At 46.3% G+C, this 24,856-nt stretch overlaps 1 protein-coding gene across 5 annotated transcripts in view; it reads right to left on the bottom strand.

The window, feature by feature from the left end:
• Window positions 1–6,964: 6,964 nt before the first annotated feature.
• EFL1 (elongation factor like GTPase 1) overlaps window positions 6,965–24,856 on the bottom strand; it is a 59,240-nt gene continuing 41,348 nt past the window's right edge. For all 5 annotated transcript variants that reach the window (XM_048482144.1, XM_048482145.1, XM_048482141.1 and 2 more), the window contains 5 exons: window positions 18,767–18,898; window positions 17,615–17,762; window positions 14,998–15,998; window positions 13,947–14,131; window positions 6,965–7,338 (listed from right to left, as the gene is read on the bottom strand). In XM_048482144.1, the coding sequence (XP_048338101.1) occupies window positions 7,150–7,338; window positions 13,947–14,131; window positions 14,998–15,998; window positions 17,615–17,762; window positions 18,767–18,898 (1,655 nt within the window). In that variant the 3' untranslated portion in view covers window positions 6,965–7,149. The remainder of the gene's footprint in view (window positions 7,339–13,946; window positions 14,132–14,997; window positions 15,999–17,614; window positions 17,763–18,766; window positions 18,899–24,856) is intronic.

Genomic DNA, 24,856 nt, shown 5'->3' with positions numbered 1-24,856 from the left:
TCACAGCTGGGAAGGGACCCCGGCCAAGGCCATTCTGGCCTTTCAAACTTTCCCCAACCTCTTCTTCAACCTTCTGGTCGCATTCCCACACGCGGGCGCATGACGCCACCTACCCGAGCAGTCTCAATCGACGCAAACCTTCATGAGTCTTCCTGACATTACGGAACCTACTAGCATCCAGAACTCTCAGTACTTCAGGGCCATAAGGCGCAGGGCCACACGCCGCCTCCCAGGCCCTCAGCGTAGGAACCAGCACGCAGACAACGCTTTACCCACATCTCTCCACCCTCCTCTCCCACCCTTCCAGCCGCCACGCATTTCTTCCACCAGGGGCAAAAAAGCACTCACTCGGATCCTGTAGCATCCCTCTCAACCAGGCACAATCCACTGCTAAATCTTGTGCTCAATGCTCACTTTGGCCTCACAGACCCCGGGTAAACCCGGGGGGGCCCTGGCAAAATGACTTGTGGCAAATGGACGAACTCCTGGTCCCGCCTCGTAGCCCCCTGGAAGCACTCTACATGTAACTATAGATACCTACTGCACGCTCTGGGCCACACCCACCCGAAGGCTAAACAACCAATCACGCCATCCAGCACCTCTTTGCATGCATAACCGCTATGGGTCGCCTCCCATTTTGTAAACGACAACGCTACCAAGATATTCTTCCGCCGCCATGTCTAGTTTTGAACAACTGGGAATCGTGTTAACACACGGAATTTCTACAACAGCACCGGCAAGCAATCGCTGAGAGATAAACGCAACTTCAAAGAAATTTTAGCCAGACAACTAAAGAAAGGGGAGGCAGCCCCCCCATTTAGGCCACATACAACAAACAGTTTCAAAAGTACTCTTCACCATCAATCATCTAAATCTGCTCGCTTCTACCATCAGGGCAACAGGTCACCCCCCGTGAAAGACACTTCTGTGCAGTCAGACTCTCCCCACGCCAGTAGTCTAATACTACCGCCAGCTCCTCAGATCGAACCTGGCGGGACCGCCTCATAACCTGGGAAGGCGTTTCAGTCCTTCTCCTGTAGTCCTCTGCGGATTCCAGCCCGACATGCCCTACCGCTCGAGAACGATGCCAAACGGCTAGGCCACACCACTCTAAGATGGAACAGGTCTCGAGTACCTCGGCCCCATAGCCTCAGTAGACTTACATAATCAGCATCGAACGCACTAAGATCCAGAAGATCCGCTTAACCCGGCGACTCCCGAGCAGCCGAATTCTAGACTTCAAGAATCCTAAAGTTGCAGCTCTTATGCTATCACGCCAAGTGATTTACAGCCATCAGCAGCTACTTCATACAACTACTCCCCACCGTGACAATCGGTCACCCCTGCAGGATCTTCATCTACAACCATCCTCCTTTCCTCCCCAATCACCGGGTTGAATTTGAACTTACAGCCGGAACATCCTCGATAGGTTAACCTTGAACTCTCCTGCCTTCAGCCACTGAATATATCACTACTTTTCTTCACAACCTGTTTCCGCAAGAATCACCGAACTTGCAACTTAAAGGACTATCGGCAGTTTCTACAATCCTTAGAAATCCATGGACTCTAACGCCATCACTTCTATAGTTTTGTGAATCAAACAGCAAGAGCTATGCATTGGACAATTATGCAACCATCGGGTCGCCACAGTATGCGCGTACCCAGCCTAGCGTATGTATCACGAATCCATGTTTTATTGTTTAACTTTATTGCATGCTCCAACTTTTGAAGTTATGTTATTCGCGTATTACTACATTCCGGGCCTGTCTATCTGCTGACTCCTCTGCCACATTCATCATCCTACCCCAGGCTCCACCTTCAGGAGTTTTGACGCGCTGCCAACGGCTCCGCCTCCGCTTTTCAAATCCTCCTGTCGGATCGTCACGGTGCGTAGCCTCTCTCCAGTGCCGGAGTTCGTTCTCGCTAATTCCCCTTTGTGGGAGCCCCGGACTTATTTCCTGTACTATTGGCTGTAGCTGGGTCGTGGTGCCCTTCTTGCGAAGTCCACTAACTTCCACTCTTCATTGCTCTGGATGCCCTGGCCTCCGAGCAACAAGAACTTCTTTAAGCTTAATTTTAGATAATCGTGTCACTTATTTCGACTCCGTGATCACCAAGTGCCGTGAGAATATACATAATATGTGCTGTTTTAATCTTCCTGATGATTCCCAATTGATTACGTGATTGCAAGAAGTTGTATCTAATCTGAAATATTATGTTCCGCCCCATTGGTGGTCAGCCCTCTGAAGCTGGCTGCCGGGGGGGATGATTGAATGCCATTGTACAGCTCTGCATTGGTTTAATTGTATGCCCTCAAGCATCGAATCTTGTTTCGCTCAATGCGGCTCGAATATTGCCTGTAACGTGTGCAAGAAGCTTCTCCTAATTTCCCCTTTACCCGCAACCAAGTTCTAATCGTTACACAAGCAGCTTGACCAGTTTACCCAAACGGCGGAGGAGACATGCCCCTTTAAATCGCTTCTTTAGCATTTCTCGCCCCCCTTTTTCTAAAATGTAAATGAGGAGATGTAGTAATGCACTGTCACCCAGCAAGCTGCGTGGTAGAAGCGCTGGGACGCTAACGGACCTACATTGCCTTGCCGTCGCATACAGCACTCTACCTCATCCCCCCATGAGTCCACTGGTCATGAACTGCCCTGCTCAATCACCGGGCTTAGGGACAATGGTCTTGCCCCCCAGGTGAGGATTAGGCTCAGACGCTTACGCCTTTCTCTCAAGATGTAGCTGTGTGAGAGATCATGCATCACATGATGATCTCCGACCTCCGCCTCCGAACTCCCCCCGGTCCTCCCTCCTACCACTCTATAGAAGAACAATAAAAGGTGCCAGGAACCGGCAGACGGGAGACTCGCTAGGAACACGGACCTCCGGTCTCCCGCTGCTGGCGATCTCCACCAGATGTTATCTCCGCGTCTCGTCTCGTTCTTACGCTGACCGCGTGGGTCGACTACAGCCCATCCTTGTTACTTCCTAGCTGTTCTCTTAACACTGTTGTAAGAATCCTCCAGGATGTTGCAAAGGTCCAGCCCCTCTCTGTGGCGTAGTGGTTAAGAGCAGGTGTACTCTAATCTGGAGGAACCGGGTTTGATTCCCTGCTCTGCTACCTGAGCTGTGGAGGCTTATCTGGGGAATTCAGATGTGTTTCCACACTCCTACATTCCTGCTGGGTGACCTTGGGCTATTCACAGTTCTCTCTGAACTCTCTCAGCCCCAAACTTGGCCAATACTCAGAATGCCCACTAGGATTCGAGTGGTCAGCTGATCAGACCAACTGATCAGATGTGAACTTTTCAGATTCACAAGGAGAGACCTGCTTCTCACCAGTGGTGAATGTGATCACTTCCAGCGTGGTGTAGTGGTTAAAAGAAGGTGGATTCTAATCTGGAGAACCGGGTTTGACTCCCTACTCTTCCACCTGAGTGACTGAAGCTTATCTGATGAACCAGATGTTTCTGCACTCCTACATTCCTGCTGGGTGACCTTGGGCTATTCACAGTTCTCTCTGAACTCTCTCAACCCCACCTTCCTCTCACAGTGTCTATTGTGGGGAGAGGAAGGGGCAGGCGCTTGTAAGCCACCTTGGGAAAGGTGGAGTATAAATCCAAACTACTACTCCTCTTCTTCCTCTTCCTCTTCTGCCTTAACTGTACCTTTCCCTGTAGGACAACTGCTCCACCACTTGATTGTTTTGGTTGCCCTAGCTAGCATTTGATGTAGTTTTACAATATCTGTTGTTGTTTTTAGATGATGTGACCAGAAATGTATAGCGTGTTGAAAGTAGGGCCAAACAACCAATACAAGAGCATTATGATACTGACCATTTCATTTTATGTCAGAGATTTAGAAAGCTAGCATATCAGGGAGCATGGTTCTAGCCTCACCTTCTCTCTATTTACCTTCATGCAGACTCTGTTTCTACCAGCAGTCTAAAATGATACAAGCCCAGAAACAGACTGACCACCATATTTGTCTGCAAGAGCTAGGTCTTCTATTATGCCGGAATAGAGTCTCTCCACTTAATATAGGCAGCCTGTTTTGTTTAAAAACAAACAAACAGGTAAAGGATGTTTTTTGGCAGCAAAATGTTTCATTTATTGAAATGTACACTTTCCAAAAAGGAAACTGTGTTTCACGACAGAAGCTTGACTTTGCTCTCCACAGGTAATCTCTCGTGTCTGCTCACTGGCCCTCCCGATGAAAGATTGTTCTGTGACTCTTTTTAACAGCCCAGAGAGGGGTCTGCAACCTGTGGGTCTCCAGAGGTTCATGGACTACAAATCCCATCAGCCCCTGCCAGCATGAACATCTGGAGAGCCACAGGTTGCAGACCCCTGGCCCAGACAATTTAGAATCCTGCTGCTCGCTGATGTGTGTTTTGCGCATCAGAAAGAAAACAAAGGGATAAAAAAAGCATCTTTTAAACAACTGCTTGTAATCATTTTAATCAAGCATTAAATCGAGCAGATTAAGCTGGTGGCAGAAGGGTCAAATAACTGTCTTCAGTGCTCTCCATTAAATCTTTCTCATGGCTTGCTTCATCAACCGGTTTCTCTTTGTGCTCAGCAGAGCATTTGCAGAAACAATTGCATATCGCTGCTGTAAAAGGAGGGGGAAAACCTGATCTGTGGAAGCTGCTGTTGGAAGCGCGACTCACAGTCCTCCGTCCCTATATTGTGAAATTCGTGGAGCGTAAATTAAAAACAAACCTCCACTAAAGAAGTGGGCACCCATCAAGAGTCTTGTCTGTATTGATGCATTTCTTGTGTTCTTGCTTCAAACCACTAGAGAGTCGCTGTTCTTCAAAGCAAGAATTACATGGTGTAGAAAAATGAACACTGATAGTCAGACAGGTCCTACCTCCTTAGTCTGCAACTAGTTTTAGTCTGCAACGTGCCCTCTGAGAATAAAAGTGAGGGGATCCCAAGTCCCCCAAGATGGCCAGCTGGCAAGTCTGGAGGTTGGGTTCAGAACCTGGCTTAGACAGCAGCCCAGCTGACTTTCCAGTCTTGATAGCCCATCCTTGTTACTTCCTAGCTGTGCCAATTGGCCATGCTGACAGGGGCTTATGGGAATTGTAGTTCATGAACATCTGGAGAGCCGCAGGTTGCAGACCTCTGGGCTAGTTCAACTTGGAGCATTGGCAGGAAGGGAAAGGAGTCTGTCAGCCCCTTTGAGTCTCCTTACGGGAGAGAAAGGTGGGGTGTAAATCCAAGCTCCTCCTCTTCTTCAGTGAAAAAAGAAGCCAGTGAAACAGTCAGAATATTTTGCCAAAATGAGAACTGATAAAGCAGGGAAAAGAACTCAATCAAAAGACCAACTTTGAGAATGGCTGCAGCCCTTCTATTGATTTCAGATGTTTATATTCCGCTTTTTAGCCAGAATGGTTCCAAAATCCGTAACGGAGAAGAACAACTACCTGCATCTAAACACACATAGCTAGGAAAAAGGGGGTGGGGCAAGGCTAGGAGAACATGCATAATTTAAGACAAATGTTTGCTGCTCGTTTGTCTAACTTCACCCCACCCCACCCTTTCCTGGACTGTGAGTCGTTCTTGTAACAGCCTGCTTGGCCAAACCACTTCTTCCATGCCTTTTTCAATGCAGTCAACTGTTGAGAAGCTGGGTTCCTTTCCCTCCACAATAAAAGATCTTTCTGTGAGCACTGCAGCATGGGTTGGGGGCTTTGGGAAGGCACAGAGTGGCTGGGCCAATCCAGTTTCTAGAGGTAAGGGGGAGGGCAGACACAACCTATGCATTAGTTCCTTATTTTCATTCCCATCGGACAGTCGATGATAACTACTAATAGCTGCGCTGAGGGTGGTTTTCAAACCCTGCCTCATGGAATATCTGCTCAGTAAGAGCTTCCCTCCGGAAGGGCACCCTAGTGAAAATAAATTGTGCACCACATATGCTGCAGCTCAGAAAGATCCAAGGATTGTTCAGGCCTGCCAGGACAGAATAGGGACTCGCTCGGTTAAACCTCAGCCGTTCAGCCAGGTTCCAAGTTGCCACTGCATTGCATCGCCAAGCCAAGTCGCTACAGGTACAGCAGCATCATGGGTATTAATCGAGAGGGTATTGAGAGGGTATCACTCAGGGGCGGAGCATCTGCTCAACCTGCCGGAAGTCTCAGGTTCAACCCCCACCATCTCCCATTGAAAGGATTTGGCAACAGTCAATGAGAAAGACCCACCTGGGTAGCCACTGCCAGTCTGTCCTCAATGGCCTGATTTAGTATACAGCAATTTCACACGAGACAGTAAAATCCTGCCTCTTCCCATTGTTAAACTGAGAACCAGCATTGTGTAGTGGTTCAGAGCAGGTGGATTCTAATCTGGAGAACCAGGTTTGATTCCCCACTAGTCCACCTGAGTAGCGGAGGCTTGTCTGGTGAACCAGATGTGTTTCTGCACTCCTGCTGGGTGACCTTGAGCTAGTGACAGTTCTTCGGAACTCTGTCAGCCCCACCTACCTCACAAAATGTGGAGAGAGGAAGGGAAAGGAGCTTGTAAGCCACACTGAGCCTCCTTACAGGAGATAAAGATGGGGCATAAATCCAAACTCTTCTTCTCAAGCAGCTGTTCCATGTTTCATCGCTATGTTTCAGGGAACTTTGGGGAATCCTGAAACCTTGGTGGAGTGGGGTCCACAATGAAAAGATTAGTAAAGGCAGCTTTACTGAATGCTACCTACCAAGTGACTCTTGCAATACGTTGGCAGGCGCTGGGTGGGGTACCAGGTGTGCGGCTGCTTTTTGCAGTGTAACGAAAAGGCCCAGCTAGCACCCAGCATGAAATGAGCATGTGCCTTAAAAGCCACCCCAGAATCCTTTGCAACACGCAAGGCTCCCTAGCAAGATCTTTTTTGGCCGAGGGGACAGGGCGGCACGAAGGCAGAAAGATTTTTGAAAACAGACACAAAAAGAAGCTGAAGTACATAATCATAATTTTAAAAAGTTGGAAAGGCTTAGGTTTATTAAAACGCAAGCCACCGACAATTCATGGTAAGAAAAACCCACGCAGAACCAGTAACATCCAAGGTGACTTTTTTTTAAAAAAAAAAAATATCCGGCTTGGAAAATAATTCACCTGCACTTAACCGAGAAAGCTGAGACAGAGGCGGAGGCAGTTATTTGTTTCTGCTGAGAGTTCTTTGCTTCTCAGCATGCTCCACAATTTTCTCGTCTACATAAAGTCCCTTCCGCTTTCTCACGGCATTCATGTACTTGCGGGCCTGGTTCTCGGAGTCCGCCTTTTCCCCAAAATGCAAATACTCCTCCTCTGTGGTCGGTACCCAAAACGGATCATCTGAAATGACCTAGGGAAAGAGAGATTGTAGGGAAAAAATGGCATTAATGGAAGGGGGCAGGGGGAAATGGAGTGGAGAATTACAGATAATTTTCTGCGTTTCAAGAGGTAAAAGCAGACTGCAAATCAAGCCAGAAAGCTTTGTTTTCCAAACAAGGTGCCAGTCAGAAAATCAGCTAGTTGAGTAAAAACGAATGTGGAAGTAATTTCTGCCTGAAGAAATGAACAATTACAGAAGTGCATTCCCTCCCTATCCTCCCAAGAACAGCACAAATCAGGATTCTACATGTGCTCACTTTTCCAAGATGCACAGAAAACTGGCAGCACAGATTATGTGAACTGAGACACAGAACCCATGTGCCTTTAGCTCTTACCGAACTCTTAGGCTGCCAAGGGAGAAAGAACTGCTGTATTGTATGATAGGGTTGTATTTGGTTGAGAAGGACACAAATTAAATATGGACTCAGGAAGCAGCCGGGAGATGGCTGCTGCGTGCCTGGATTTACCTCCATCTGATAACCTTTAGCACCCAACTGCCACCATCAGTCACCCTTTAGCACCCAACTGGGGCCCTTTCCGCATGGGCCATTTACAGCGGGCCAGGGACGGCAAAAACACTGTCCCTGGGCAATTGTTCGCACAGGAAGCACTGCTGGATCGCAGCAGCGCCATTCTGCCCGCCCAGGAGCGGCGTGAAGCCACTCCTAATAACCTCGCTCGTTTAGCGAGGTTATTCTAAAACGCCGTCTTCCCATCGGCGCGGTGTGAACCTCACTGCTGGGAAGACGGCACTTTCCCCGCCCCCCCCCACTCACCTCATCCTCCAGCGTGCTCTGGAGGCTGCCAGGGACTCGCCCATGCTGCCCTCTGACCTCCAGGGGTCGGAGGGCAGCGTAGGTGGGGCCCTGATGGCCTCCAGAGCAACACTGGACGACGAGGTGAGGGGGGAAACGCAGAAGAGGTGGCTCCGTGTGAAGCCACCTCTTCTGTGCCAACTTCTGCGGGGCCGCTCGGACGCTCCTGTGCGAATGGCCCCCACTCCTCCACCAGCACAATTTCTGCCAGTGGAGAGGCACCCTTTCCGCTGTGCGGAAAGGGCCTGGGTGTTGCCAGTCATCCTATCATCACACTTTGATCCAATTCTGCTGACTTATGGCACCACCATAGGATTCTCAAGGAAAGAAATATTCAGAGGTGGTTTGCCATTGCTGCGTCTGCGGCAACCCCTGATATTCCTCGAAGGTCGTCTATCCAAATACTTGCCAAGGTCGAGAATAAAAGCCCAAGGTCACCCAGCAAGCTTTCATGGCAGAGTGGGGTTTTGAACGCAGGTTCCCCAGATCCCGGTTTGAAATCTTAACCACAACACCACACACTGTAACCCAACTCTGACTACGATCGATGAAGCGAGAAGTGGCAAGGAACCCCTCTGTGGTGAGTAGATCCAGTTCACCAGGGAATCCTCATGAAACATTCATATTATATTTTGACTGTCTTTGCATTGTGTTGGGTTTTTTTTTTTCCTTATGAGCTGCTCTGGGAATTAATCAGGTCCAGAAAGCAGGGCGAATGAAGACATTTTGATAGCAAATACTGGTCTGCTGATTTTTGCATTTCGAATCCTAATACCCCAGAGGACAGGGTTAGAATTCAAAACAATAGATTAGAGAGCTGGGTCAAAACTAACAAAATACATTCCAACAGGGAGAAATGCAAGGTACCATACTTAAGCAGAAAAAAATCAAATACACTGATATAAGATGGGTGACACCTGGCTTGACAACAGAACATATGAAAGGGATCTGGAAGTCTTAGTAGATTCTTATCTGGTGAACCAGATTTCATTCCCCACTCTTCCACACAAAGCCTGCTAGGTGATCTTGGGTTACTCACAGTTCTCTCTGAACTCTCTCAGTGCTACCTACCACACAAATGGAAGTGAAGGTTCTAAGACTCCTTAAAAACAGAGAAAAGTGGGGTGCAAAAACCAACTCTACTCTTTTGCCAAGGTCTCTACATAATTAAGTATAGCAAAAAAAGGATGGGCTCTTTAAGTCTTGACTGTTTAAAATAAGTGCTTAAGAAGAGTCTTTCTGTTGGTTTTGGAAGGAAGAGGGGTGGGGGGAAACGAACTTGGACTGTGTGTCAGTTTTCACTTAGAATTCCTTTTACAAACTTCCAATATTTATTGCAGTGAAACCTGATGAATAAAAGCAAAATAGCATGTGGCTACAGTTGCTAAACTTGCACACATAGGTTAAAAGGCATGTTGTGGATTATTTGAAAACAAGCACTACTGCAAGACAGATCTTTCTTGAAAGTTAAACCAATTGTAGTGCTCTCTGGCATGCAGATCAGGGGTATATTCCAGCATAGCAGATCTCCACCCAAGAAGCTTGCCCCAGGCTGAGGATGAAAACTCAATTCAAACTTATCCGTACGCCTCTTTGGAAGCCTCAAAGGCGGAAAAGTGGGTTTAGAAAGGCAGAAAGGTGGGATAGAATAGATGATCGTGCCTCTGAGCAAGTGCAGAGTTCATTTCCCAGAGAGCCCCCAAAATGTTAGGGACTGGAACAGGGGAGGGCTGTCAGACCCCAGACTGATGTTTCCAGGGAGATTTAAGTTCCCATTTGCTTTTTCTAAACATTCGGCAATTTTTCCTGCTGTTGAAGAAGAGAACAAACAGAATGGGTTTGCATCCAGTTGCCCCAAGAAGGACCAGCATTTGAAGGATGAAGAAAAAGAGTTTGGATTCATATCCCCCCTTTCTCTCCTGCAGGAGACTCAAAGGGGCTTACGATCTCCTTGCCCTTCCCCCCTCACAACAAACACCCTGTGAGGTGGGTGGGGCTGAGAGAGCTCCGAGAAGCTGTGACTAGCCCAAGGTCACCCAGCTGGCCTGTGTGGGAGTGTACAGGCTAATCTAAATTCCCCAGATAAACTTCCACAGTTCAGGCGGCAGAGCTGGGAATCAAACCCGGTGAATTATGTGGTGAAATGACACAGTAACGGCTGAATTATTTTATACAGCGACCGTGGAGTGAGTTGGCGAGGGCGGGAGAGGGGGTGGGAGACGTGCCAGGGGGGAGGGGTGGGAGAAGGCCGATTGGCCGGCAAAATCTGCCACCAGCCCATACAGTCCTCCACCTGCACTTCCCCTGCATCTAGTGTCTATTTTACTGCAGATTAAAATGGGCACTAATGCTAGTCGATTATATAAATAATAAGCTTGAGAAGATGCTGCCAGAGCATAGAAGATATATGTATTTGACAACATCAAGACACATGAATGTACTCCTGCTCTAGTGACACACTTAGAAAAAGAAGAGTTTGCATTTATATCCCCCCTTTCTCTCCTGTAAAGAGACTCAAAGGGGCTTACAATCTCCTTTTCTCCCCCTACAAGAAACACCCTGTGAGGTGGGTAAGGCTGAGAGAGCTCCAAAGAACTGTGACTAGCCCAAGGTCAGAGACAGTATCTTGTTTAAAGAAAGGAAAACAACCTGTCTGGCTCTAGTGCGAACTATACAAATCTATTTTAATGAAAATAATTTAAACATTTATATACCGGAACCACAACTCTTAATCAACAACATATTATAAACAACAACAACAACAATAATAAAACAATGAACAATACATACACAGAGGATCCCAAATAAAATAATATCAAGTCTCTGTAATGGAGTAAGAGATCCACTAATGGTGTAGAAGGATACCAATGTCTGATGCTTTTTAAAAACTCAACTTCCGTTGATAGGTTTCATGTATATATAGATCCTCTGTGTATGTATTGTTCATTGTTTTATTGTTGTTGTTTATAATATGTCATTGATTAAGAGTTGTGGTTCCAGTATATAAATGTTTAAATTATTTTCATTTAAATAGATTTATATAGTTTGCACTAGAGCCAGACAGGTTCTTTTCCTTTCTTCAAACTAGCCCAAGGTCACCCCATGTGTTGGAGTACACAAGCTAATCTGGTTCACCAGATAAGCCTCCACAGCTCAGGTGGCAGAGCAAGGAATCAAATCTGGTTCCCCAGATTAGAGTGCACCGGCTCTTAACCATTATACCACGCTGGCTCTCAGCTTAACTACTGATCCATGATTACAGCTGAGCTGATTGTCTCTCTTCTGTCCCTCTGTTGTTCTGGAGTTTTTCCTGAAGTGGCATTCTGCCTCACTATCGTTCCAGTTTAACCTGGAGAACTTCTAAAAATCATCCCAGAAATGAGACATGCGCAGTTTGCTACACCTTTTAGTTAATTTGCACCTTCCTTTATTCTTCTACATTACTGATGTAGAATGCTGGGGGGAAAGGTGCCAAGTACCTCCTTCTTGAGCTACCATTGTCTTGAGTAACTCAAGGTGAACATGTATGTAGTAGTAACCCTGGAAATATGGGGGGGGGGTATTCTTGCAGAAACTACGCAGAAAGGAACAAAAACAGTGTGGCCTTCTCGGTTGGGTTCCAAACCTGATACCAAATCCAGAGCTGGAAGATGCCCCAGATGAAGAGAGCTACCACGAACATTTTGAAGCCATATTTTCCTCTGAGAGAGGTCTTTGAAGAGAGGAACTGCCTAAATAGATTGTAACCAACTTAGAAAAAGAGGCATGTAATTTTATTCTTCTTCCTAAACCCTTAAAACATCTTCCCCTCAAAAGGCCTTGATTGTAAATTACATGGTTTGAGAAAAACACAATTGGAAAAGAAAATGTACAGGAGAGAGAAAACTGGAGAAAAGCAATTCGTTTTATTGCTGTTCTTGACCCACAAACAACCCGACAATCAAACAACCCGACGATCAAAATAATACTTGATCCATGGTACCGAGCAAAGTATTTCAAAAGGATTCCTACCTTTCAAAAGTAGCACCTTAAAGAAAAGACAATTTGGGCAAACAGAAAAATCCCCATGGGAGCGACTAACTAGCTGGTTTTCTGTAACTAGCTGGTTACCTGAAGCACAGAGGATCTACCAAATCTGAATCCAAGTGTACTGCATACGAAAGGGGGAGAAAAATCCTGAAAATTGTGGGTAACCAAAAGAATCCTCATTGTAAAATTTCAGGAAGGCGTCTGTTTTGACCAGCAGTCAAGAGCAAGATTCAAGTCCAGCAGCTCCTTAAAACCAACAAGATTTGCAGGGTATCAAGAGAGGCAAAGCTACTTTTGTCAGATACCTGCTACAGGACTCGAATCCTGCACTTCTCATTTTAACAGTATCTCTCTTTGGCCCCTTCCGCACATGCAGAATTTTTTTTAGCAAGCCTTTATTGGCATAGACAACAGTACAACAATAATTAAAAAAACGGATTAAAAAGCATATACAATACAGGAAATAAATGTTAGGTCGAAGGAAATCTACTGGCGTTTAGTAATTTCCAGGAGAAAGTCTGCCACTATCATACAGAGAGAAGGATCAGGATTGTCCAACAAGTAGTGTAATCTAATTAAATCGGGGAGATGTAAAGGAGTAAGATTCACATACTTGGATCTGATTTCCTTGAATCTGAGACAGTGTAGTAATTGGTGGGCCAGGGATTCAACTGAGCCATCGTTACATGGGCACAATCTTTTAGCCTTTTCTTGCTTATTAAATCTGCCATGTAACAAGGCAGAAAGCATAACATTAAACCTGGTAAGCATTATGGCTCTCCTTTGAGCAGGGCTTATTAAGTAATACAGGTAGTGTGCCAAGTGGCCCCGTTCAATTGGGAGAGAAAAATACAGGGGGGAGCACGTTTTCTTGGCTGCGGTGATTAGAGTAGAGAACTCTCTATCCAATAGTTGACCTTTTAATTTTCTATAAGCTTCTGAATAGGACAGAGGGCAAAGTGAATCCACTGACAGTCCAATAGAGGCCATTTTTTCTTCAATTATGGAAAGCAAGGGGTTGGAATGGTGTCAGAGACCAGACGGTGGAGCACATGCAAAATAAGGCACTTTCAATCCACTTTCACAATTGTTCACAAGTGGATTTTGCTACTCCGCACAGTAAAATCCAGCTGCAAAGTGTACTGGAAGTGGATTAAAAGTGCCTTATTCTGCCCGTGCGGAAGGGGCCTTTGTGTCTCCACATAATTCCCCGTCCAGGCCAGCACATGTGTTCCACACACAGACTGTTGCTGTGTTAATAGATGGTCTTTGTGGCACAATGCGAGGGGACCTTTGCGGTTCATTGACAAGACTTTTTTTAGAAGTAGCCCCAGGCTTCATTGTGGAGCCTGATCCTCTCCCAAAGTTTAACAGGTTATGCAGCAAAACGCGTGTCCTGAACTTAGGCCACTGATTGAGAAGGAAAGGGGTTGTCCAAGAGCCCAAGACCAGGCTATCATTTTATTTATTCCACCTCTTCCCGAGAGCAGGCTACCTGCCGCCTGCCTGCCCTGCTTAACCAGATGGGCCCCGCTATCTTCTGCTGTAAAGGTCTCATCTGCCAAGCTGAAAAAACCTATCAAAATGGGATGGAAACAAGCAAATGCATTGCAAAGATATGAGAATAAAAGCAAAAGCTGGCCTTGACCGTGATTCAACCTCTTTTGCTAACCTTTTATTATTCCTTTTCGGAAATAAACGCTCCAGGACAGATGAGGACAAGAAGAGGTCTTACCTCCCAGTGACTGAACACCAGCTGTGGACTGGCTAAGCCGCTCGTTCTCTTCCTGATTTCGTCGGCAAAACCAAAGCTCTCTGCCACAGGCAGCACAGCCTTGATGATAAACATGTCGGTCCCTTCTTTCATCTCTTCCTGCAGCACACGGCCTTCTCTTTTGGACAGGACGGCATAGACACGGCCTGCGGAGGCACAAGGCTGATGAGGTCTCTGCTCCATTCCCACCCACTCATACTCACGACAACTGAACTAGAGATATAGGCACCACCAAAACACAGCAGGAGGAAGGCTGTAGTCACCAACATCCCTACAATAGCTACAATGAAGAAGAAGCTGGATTTATACCCCATCTTTCTCTCCTGTTAGGAGACTCCAGGTGGTTTTAAAGCTCCTTTCCCTTCCTCTCCCCACAACTTGTGAGGTAGGTGGGGCTGAGAGGTCCGACTAGCCCAAGGTCACCCAGCATGCAGGAGTGCGAAAACATATCTGGTTCACCACATAAGCCTCCGCCACTCAGGTGGAGGAGCGGGGAATCAAACCCGGTTCTCCAGATTAGAATCCGCCTGCTCTTAACCACTACACCACGCCAGCACATTTCACTTAGTACAGTGGTTCTCAACCTTCCTAATGCCATGACCCTTTAACGCAGTTCCTCATGATGTGGTGACCTCCAACCCTAACATTTATCCATTTTACAGATGGAGAACACTGATGCAGAGAGTCTTAGGCGACCCCTGTGAAAGGGTTGTTCGACCCCCAAAGGGGTCCCAACCCCCAGGTTGAGAACCACTGACTTAGTACAATACAGTGCCAAATGGGACAGCCTGGACTATCTCTCTAGAGTGCACAACCAATAGGCTTTGAATTTATGTGTTGCGTTTATCATCTGGACGGTGTCTAAGGCTGGACATTTCCTTTGTCTTGCAGAGTAGCCGGGTGGGCTTGATTTCTTTACTGACGTCAGTTTTCCCAATGCACCCAACACACAAACATTCTATCCCTCAGCTAGACCTGGACAGCTTCATAGACCTGGATGGTGTTTTCTTACCCAGTACTTCCGCCGTGGCCATAATATCACAGGTGTACATGGCAGCCATAAGCCTCTGTGGCTTCGCTTGCATAGCATAACGGCAGGCGTCCTTCATGGTGGCAATTAGCTGCCCAGAGAAAGGGCCATAGCAGTCAGCAAGAAGCGTCTCTCCTTTACGTCTACTCAGTAGTTTGAAAGGTTGCTGGCCACTTCCTTGGGTTTCTTTACTTTCTGGAGTCGATTCGGAATCTCCGTCTGCCGAAACAGGAGTAGTGCCCCCTGTCGCCAGCGTCTCTCCTTCAGCCTTTTCCTCCAAACCCTGCCGGTTCGTGGATACCTGCTCTGCGAATTTGCTCATGTCCCATTTCTCCACCGAAAAGCAGACACCCATCAGCGGCTCTTCGCACATCGGCCCGGAAAGCGTAGCCAACTGAAACCCGCTCACTACGCTGTTGTCGAAGTCCCGGTAGAGGCTTGCTTCTTTCACGCCCTTGTCCAAGCACTGCCACACAGATCTCTCATAGCCTTCAAATCCGTTCAGCAAAATGTTTGGCCCGCATTTTCGGGGGCCGAAGGACCAGATGCTGTCGATGGCGTTTCTCCATTTTCTACCTTGCAGCTTTTCCTGCAGTTTTTGTTTGAGTGCTTGGATCTGGTCGAGGGTCTTCTGATTCATCTCCTGGGTTTTCTTACCTTCGTTCAGGGATGACGTGAACTGCTCCATGGTTCGAATCAAGTCGCAGTTTTCCTCCAGGAGCCGAGTCACCTCCTCGGGAAGCGGAATTGCCCTGACGCTCAGAGTGGCGTATTTGTTTGCCGTTGACATGGTCACGAGTCCATCTGAGTCAACCTGCACCCCCTCTGGGATTTTGTTCTGCTCCTCTTTACTCTGGTGTATGACTGCGACTTTCTGCTGCCTCCCTATTTCTTCATTCACCATGTCAACTTTGGGGGGCCTCGTGATGGTTTCTCTGAAAGGAATGATGGGTTTCGAGACACTGATTTCTACCCTGGCAAACCTATCGAGAGCAAAAAGGCACAATTAAGTCCACCTGGGGGAAAAAAGCACGAGGTTCCTGGAATCGAATGCCATTGATGGCTTGTCCACCACAGTAATCAAGGCAGGTGTACAACAGGTAAAGACCAAAGTAATTACACCAATGCGTACTTATGCTCACGAAATGAGTTTACTCCTGGAGGAGGGAAAAAAAAACTAACATGAATTATGTAAGTGTATATGGGACTGGGCTTCCATTTTGAAAACTAAAAACAAGTAGGACGTATGTATTTGAATATATGTGGGTAGTCGATTTTGTACCTTACAGAACGGCTTGAAAAAGAATCATCGAAATAAAAACCAAATTTGGACGTTTTTATAGCCAAATAGCCTAGATGCTTACCTGTTGAACTACATTAATAATATTTTGAGTTGTTACCGAGAAAACAAAGACAGAACTGTATTCCAATTTATTATTGGTTTAAATATTACTCATTTTGTGAGTATAAGTACACACAGGTGTGAATGATGGCTTGACTGTATTGGCTTATGAAAAATTAACCTGGCCTCCACTTCCTATAATATTAAGCAATGACTTTATAATAGACAACAAGAATAGAGGTAAAGTTTCACTATCACATTGGTAACCCAATCGCCACCCCACTGCCCAAGCTATACTTTTCTCCAAAATGTGCATAATGACATCCCATTTTTGCATTGTCAACACTGCTTAGGGTTGATTAGCCGATGTATCGCTTTGTGGCTCTTCCTTCCCAGTAACGTAAGTACCTTGCCTGCCCAGGGACGACTGCTGTACAGAGAATGCTAAGAGTCCGATGCTCTGCAGAAGACAAATTTGACCCACCTGTTTGATGTAAAATTGCAACACTTTACAAGCGTAATATTTTGAGGGCTAAAAATGTCCTCCGCAGGAGTTTTTACAAAGAGGGCTTTAAAACAGGCACTGGTAGTTCAACAAATCACAAGAGAACAGGCACAAAAGCAGCTTATAATTAGCAGTGGGAGACTGAATGCATTTGCAGTGTCTTCTGGGAATGCTGCCGGAAGAAATACACAGAACCCCTCAGTTCACACCAGTGAATCCCCATTCTTTGATCTAAATCAGTGATGGCCAACCTTTTGGGTTTGGTGTGTCAAAAACCTAGAAAATGCCTAACTTGACTCGGCTGGCATGTCACCCAAAATGTTGTGATGTGTGACAAGCTTGATGTGACAAGCAGGTCATAGGTTCGCCATCACTGATCTAGACCATGTAAAGATCCAGCAAGCTGGAGATATGAGTTGCACAATATGGGGATGTACACAGGGCAGGGAAGCTGCAGCCAATCACACAGAAGAAGAAGGTCACATGAGTTTTCTCCGTGATAGAAAAGACACCAATGAATGTGGGTGAAGCATCCCAGCCCGAAGGATTCTTCAGTCTCACATGAATGTAGTGCTCCCCGAGTATAAATTACTTCTCACTTTTTATGGATGTGATGTTGATAGTGTGGAACAACTGAGGGAAGTTGGCATTGACCTTTCCCAGAAGTTAAACCACAGTTACAAGCTTCACCGAGTGAGAAATGCTACATAAAACCACTGAACCTTGAGTGTTTCCTTCCTGCCAAAACATACCTCTCTTTCAAGTCGTCCAAACAGCGCTGAAGGTGAACTTCTCCCGCCGTTATTAACACGTGCTCTCCCGTCTCTTGGATTAAAACTTGTACGCACGGATCGGCCTGATTTAGAAGCTTCATACCTTTGACCAGCTGAGGCATATCACCTGGGAAAATAAAAGCATTTTTAACTCAGTGTTGACAAAGTACTTAATTTCAAAGTAATATATACAATCTTGCGAACATGAAGCACAGACTGGGAAATTAAATATTTCAACTTGAGCACCCTAAACGGTATTTAGGTGGCGAGAGTTTTGAAGACCAATTGTTCTGAGATTTTAAATATGTAAACATCATAGCACAATCTTTCTTACAAGGGAACTTTTACACTCTCCCTGATCTGCTTCAGGATTTATATTTATATTCCCCCTTTCTCTCCTGTAAGGAGACTCAAAGGGACTTACCATCTCCTTTCACTTCCCCCCCCCCTACCTCACAACAAACACCCTGTGAGGTGGGTGGGGTTGAGAGAGCTCCAAAGAACTGTGACTAGCCCAAGGTCACCCAGCTGGCATGTGTTGGAGTACACAAGCTAATCTGGTTCCCCAGATAAGCCTCCACAGCTCAGGTGGCAGAGCAGGAAATCAAACCTGGTTCTCCAGACTAGAGTGTAGCTCTCCTACACTCCTGCTGGGTGACCTTGGGCTAGTCACAGTTCTCTCTGAACTCTCCCAGCCCCACCTACCTCACAAGGTGTCTGTTGTGGGGAGAGGAAGGGAAAGGAGCTTGTAAGCCACCTTGAGTCTCCTTACAGGAGAGAAAGGTGGGATATAAATCCAAACTCTTCTTCTTCCTCTCCAACACAACAGGGTTGTATACCTGTTCCAGGTCAGAGAACCATAAAAGCATAGTTGGAAGGGACCTCCAAGGTTATTCAGTCCAACCCCCAGCTCAATTCAGGTAATTCACAACTACCCTGCCAACCCCAAATCCAGCGATCCCTGTTCCATGCCCAGAGGAGGCATAACCTTCCAGGATCCCAGAGATTGCTTCCTGACCCCAAAGATAATTTATCACTATCTCATTCCAGCCGGAAGGATTTTCAGAAGTATACTTGCTTTCAACAAATGGGCAGTGAGTTTATTTAAAGAAACATTCAGAAGACTCTTACTCGGGTGTTTTGGCTCAACGGCAACTCGCACGATGGGTGTCGCTTCGAAGTTGAGAGGCGTAAATGGTGGACAGGCTGGTGAGGAGGACAGCGTCGCCGACTTCAGCACAAACTCTTGCAATCCTCCTATGCCTAAAAGGCACAGAGAGACAGTCAGGGCAGCCTTCCCAAAGACAACACGAACTGGAATACAACACATTGCATCTTCGAACCTGGCCTTCAAATAAGCACTAGAAAGGTTTGCCCACTCATCTAATAGGCAGAGAGAGGGTCTCCACACTGCACATAAAGCTGCCTTATATGGAATCACACGATTGGTCCATCCACGTCAGTACTGTCTATTCAGATTGGCAGGGGCTCTTCAGGATCTTCCATGATCACCTGCCCTCTGGAGATGCCAGGGATTCAAACCTGGTACCTTAAGCATTCCAAGCAGATGCTCCACACTGTTGTCTTTTCCTCTGAGAAAAAGGGGGCACGGGGCGGGGGGGATTCACTGCCTATTAAGCCTCCCACCCCCGCACCGTCTTTTTAAAAAGAATTCTTTGGCCATTTGGCATATGCAGTCTTTGTAGCAGCATGGCACAGTGGTGAAGAAGAAGAAGAGTTTGGATTTACACCCCACCTTTCTCTCCTGTAAGGCGACTCAAAGGTGGCTTACAAGCTCCTTTCCCTTCCTCTCCTCACAACAGACACCTTGGGAGGTAGGTGGGGCTGAGACTAGCCCAAGGTCACCCAGCAGGAATGTAGGTGTGCAGAAACACATTTGGTTCACCAGATAAGTCTCTGTCACTCAGGTGGAGGAGTGGGGAATCAAACTTAGTTCTCCAGATTAATGGTGGGCTCTAATCTGAAGAATTGGGTTTGATTCCCTCATTCCTCCATATAAAGCCTAATGGGTGACCTTGGGCTAGGCATGGTTTTCTTAGAACTTTCTCAGCCCCACCTATCTTACAAGGTGTCTGTTGTGAAGATACCTTCATTGTAAGCTGCTTTAAGACGTCTTAAGATAGAGAGAAGCACAATACCAACTCTTCTTCTATTACTACTATGGGGAGGGGAGCAGGTTCCCCACCCCCCATTTTACTCACACAACCATCCTGAAGTTAGGCTGAGAAAATCATTAACCATGTTAGGATGGATTTTTGACCCTGTGCAGCAGCGGCGTAGGAGTTTAAGAGCTCGTGTATCTAATCTGGAGGAACTGGGTTTGATTCCCAGCTCTGCCGCCTAAACTGTGGAAGCTTATTGGGGGAATTCAGATTAGCCTATGCACTCCCACGCAAGCCAGCTGGGTGACCTTGGGCTAGTCACAGCTTCTTGGACCTCTCTCAGCCCCACCTACCTCACAGGGTGTTTGTTGTTAGGGGGGAAGGGCAAGGAGATTGTAAGTCCCTTTGAGTCTCCTGCAGGAGAGAAAGGGGGGATATAAATCCAACTCTTATTATTATTGCTACAGCAACACTCAGTTGATAGGTTAGATTATAGAGAGGATTTAGAAGAGAAAGCAGAAGAAATGACAGCAAGGAGATACCCTTTGAAGCACAAAGAACATCAAGGCAACGTTCATTCAAAAACCTACCCACACATTCACGGAGTTTAGTTTTTCAATTAATTCTGAAACATATTCAAACCCCACAATCAGGTTTTAATTCTGGCCCGAAACAGCTGGGGGAAACCACAAGCAGAACCAAAGGTGATGCAAGCCCAGAGACATTTCCTCAGAGCCGTGATTAAAACTGGCCTCGGCACAAGTAACGTTTTTTTAAAAGCTGCTTTCCCTTTGGAGATCTTGGCAGCGATTCATCCCCTTCAGCTACAAATCAAAAATCAGTCTAAGAGTCCTGCAGTTTGTGGCTCAAAACATGTGCTTGTTATTTGAAGATATCAGGTTTTTAACTCATTGTATCTTGGTTATTACCAGAACACACATAATTGAAGATTTTGCGCAAATGTTCTGCTTTGAGCAGGGACCAGTCGCAGACTTCTGTATGGTTTAGCCCAAGGTTGTGAAATCGCATCTGCTTTAGTACAGTGAGTGAGAAATGCTTCTGGATGACCAAACAGAAGTGGTTTACAGAACTGTTTTGATGCTTGTGTGTGCTTGTGTGTGTGTGTGTGTGTACACAGAGGGTATTCTTAGGCTCATTCCGCACATGCAGAATAATGCAATTTCAAACTGCTTTCAGTGCTCTTTGAAGCTGTGCGGAATAGCAAAATCCACTTGCAAACAGTTGTGAAAGTGGTTTGAAACGAATTATTTTGCATGTGCGGAAGGGGGCTTAGACATCCTCTGAATACAGGGAAGCTGGAGTTTAGTACTGTATTCTCTATCTGCAATGTCGCACCTGCCATTTACCTGTTATCGATTTAAATGTGTGTGTTTTTTACAAATGCCTTCATGCAGACGATTCATCCGCTGCTCAGCTTTCACAACGGGATTCTTCTGGTGTGATGCAAAGTGTAACGGCACCTTTTAACTCTACTTAGGTTCATGAGCTTAGAAGGAATCAGCTCTGCTTAGGAAAAAGAACCGATTGGATCCAGCCCACCACCCCCATGTCCACCAAATGCTGCTCCAGGGACGGGATAGAAGACCCCAAAGGAATGACGTGAGAGGGGCCTGCAGTATGAAGGAGGAACGGGTGGAAATTCCCAATTTAGTTCAGATCCCTCTCAATAATCACTGCTGCTTTAAGAAAGCAAGGTCAGGGTGATATTAAGAAAGGATCGTTTCAGGCCGCCCTCCTGCTCAGCTGAACATTATGATGAACATTTTGACAAAGCAGTTCCCTATTGGAATAGGTTTCCTCGGGAGGTGGCGGGTTCTCCTTGTTTGGAGGTTTTTTAAGCTGAGTCTAGACGGCCATCTAACAGCAATGTTGATTCGGAGAACTTAGTGAGGTCATGAGAGGGAAAGCAGGAAGGAATGAGCCAGCGCTCAGCTCTCGTGGCCCTTTCTTTCATGCCCAGAGTAAAGCCAATCACCACTTTGGGGTCGGGAAGAAATCTTCCTCCAGGCCAGACAGGAATCCTGGAAGTTTGTTGCATTCCTCTGGGAATAAAGCAGGAGTCACTGGGAGAATTGGGCGGGGGGAGGTAACTGGGAATTTCCAGCACTGTGCAGAGGGTTGGACTAGATGACCCTTGTGGTCCCTTCCAGCTCTATGTTTCTGTGTTTCAGGATGGTACACATAGTTCCCCCACATTTCCACTCTCCAAATGATTTATTACACTTTAGCATGACCAAGCACAAAGCAAGTCTGTGCAGGTTGGAGCTGGAATTTTTCAGCTTCTATCAAGTTACATAACTGCTTAAAGGAAGAAGAAGAAAAAGGAGGAAAAGGAGGAGGAGGTTCACATTTATATCTCCCCCTTTCTCTCCTGCAAGGAGACTCAAAGGGGCTTACAATCTCCCCGCCCACAACAAACACACTGTGAGGTAGGTGGGGCTGAGAGAGCTTCGAAAAGCTGTGACTAGCCCAAGGTCACCCAGCTGGCATGCGTTGGAGTGCACAGGTCTAGTTCCCCAGATCTAGTCCCCCAGATAAGCCTCCACAGCTCAAGTGGCAGAGCGGGTTAATCAAACCCAGTTCTCCAGATTAGAGTGCAGGTCACATTAAACTACTCTGGAATAAAGACAAAACCTTCCTCGCGCCCTATCATCCATCCTGGACTCACCCAGTCCCAGCAATAAATCCCGAGTATCTCTTTACTCTTTCCCATATACATGAATCACCGCTGTGCAGTTGGGGACATTGTCATTCTGGTGACAGAAACCGTCCCTCTGGAGAGTGGGCAGCGAACACAAAGATGGATCCCTGGGGGTCTTTGTAATACACAGACCCTCTCCAGGGCCCATCCATCACACTGACGGGCACTGCGCCTCAGCAAACTACACAGCAAAACATTGCAAGCTAGATCTCAAATCAAAGGTAGAATTAAATTACATTCTCTCCTTTTCCATTACAGTTGCAATCAGTTTAATATTTGACATATACATATATTGGGGGGGGGGGTGATCACTATGCAGTCATCTGCTATTTAAGTGGAAAACCTTGTAGAAACATAATTTAGGATAATAGCCAGTGAAAACGCTGTGCTTGGATTCTTCAGCCAGTCATCGTGTTAACCTGCAGTTAACCTATTAAAACTAGATTTGTTAAGACTGGGTTTGTTATTCCCAAAGCCTTGAGGGTTCACTTTCATAAACTGTTCCTTCCAGTGTACATTTTCTTCCAAATGAGTTTTTAACAGTTATTGGATTGGCACCTTTACGGAGTCTAAAATACCCAGAACAATCGGACAATTCTGAGCATTTTCTACTGAAATGATGTTTTTTATTTGAAACGGGGCAATTTTAAAATGCTGTGGAAATTATGAAAGGGACACACACACACACACCTCATGCTTCCAGGCCATCAGCAATAATATTAACAGATACAAACCACCTTTTCCCATTTCTTAGATTAAAAAAAGATGCTACCACTGTGGGTGTGTGTGAACAGATGGTACGAAACGGAACAATAGGAATTGCTTGAAACGGGCTTGTCTTCCCAAGATGTTATTAATAAAAGACAAGCATGTCATGCTTTCTAATTTTAGCTTTGAGAGTCACTTCCAAAACCAAAAGTTTATTAACTCGAATACTTTCAAGCAAAATCACTTGTGGGATCCCATCAGGAATGAAGCAGAGATCTGTTTACTTGAAGCAGAGATCTGTTTATGTGCCCCTGTGATTCTGTCTATAGCAGTGATCCTCATTCAGTTGCTCAAGAGCCATGTGTGGCTCCTTGACGTGACACCCATGACTTTTCTAAGTCCAATGCAGTACCGGGCCTTCTTTCCAAGAAGGTAAGCACAGTTTCCAAGAAACCCTGGAGTTTGTGGCTGTCAAGTGGCTCCCACCTTGACACAGGTACTGGTGAGCTGCAGGTCCCATGCTAGGGATGGAAGAAGGACCTGAAAAGTCATGTTGATGAAGCCAAGATTACAGTTATGTACTCAATAGTTTTATATTATTGAGGAGAGTCAGACTGTATTGGTTAAGAGTGATGGGCTACAATCCAAAGAACCAAGTTTGATTCCCCACTCCTCTGCATGAAGAGGGCTGGGTGACTTGGGACCAGTTGCAGTTCTCTCAGAACTCTCTCAGCCCACATGGAGGAAGGCAGTGACAAACCACCTCAGAATGTCTCTTGCCTTGAAAACCCTATTAGAATAATAGAATCATAGAGTTGGAAGAGACCACAAGGACCATCAAGTCCAACCCCCTGCCATGCAGGAACACACAATCAAAGCACTAACAGGTTGTCCAAGTCAGCAGTGACTTGAGGATGCTTTTTACCACATATTATTTCACATGTGTGTTTGGTGTGGTGATGCAGAGTGCATACAGCAGGCTCTTGATGCATGATAATTGCCAATATGACTCTCAGAAGGCTGTTGAATGAGTAATAATGATATGGTGAAAACGGAAGCGAAACTCGCACACGGAGGGCACCAAGATGGCCAGAAAGAGAGATAGCAGAACAAAGATGGAAGACATATTCTAGAGTGCAAAGGGGGAGGACATATTCTGGAATGCTTTTCTATGTAAACCCCCCCCCCCCCCCCCAAACTACCACAAACAGAAAACCAGCACTACATGCAAGGAAGGGACAGAACTTTGCTTTGGGCACTTTCACACATGCGGAATAATGCACTTCAAATCCACCCTCAATGCACTTTGCAGCAGAATCCACTTGCAAACAATTGTGAAAGTGGATTGAAAGTGCATTTGCATGTGCGAAAGTGCCCTTGGTGCTGCTCCAATGTTCTGTTTGCATGGACTTAAAAAAAAAAGTCAATATACAAAGTCGGACTCTACCCCCTGCAGTCCATTCTACTGCATGTGATAATCTGGCTCAACCACTTTCTTCGACCCTCTTCGTTCTTTTCAGCACAGGCAAAAAAAGAATCAGTGGGAGACTCCCAGAGCTCATTTTGAGCGAGGTATTTCAGCCACGTAGAAACAAGCACGGAATTTCTCTCCGTTCATAAGCTAGTGTCTGCCCAGGCTTTGTGGAGGAAAGTGAGCAGGAGCCCACG

This window comes from Sphaerodactylus townsendi, linkage group LG17 (genome assembly GCF_021028975.2).
Source record: "Sphaerodactylus townsendi isolate TG3544 linkage group LG17, MPM_Stown_v2.3, whole genome shotgun sequence".
Lineage (NCBI taxonomy): Eukaryota > Metazoa > Chordata > Lepidosauria > Squamata > Sphaerodactylidae > Sphaerodactylus > Sphaerodactylus townsendi.
This window is presented reverse-complemented; position numbering and strand designations above follow the sequence as displayed.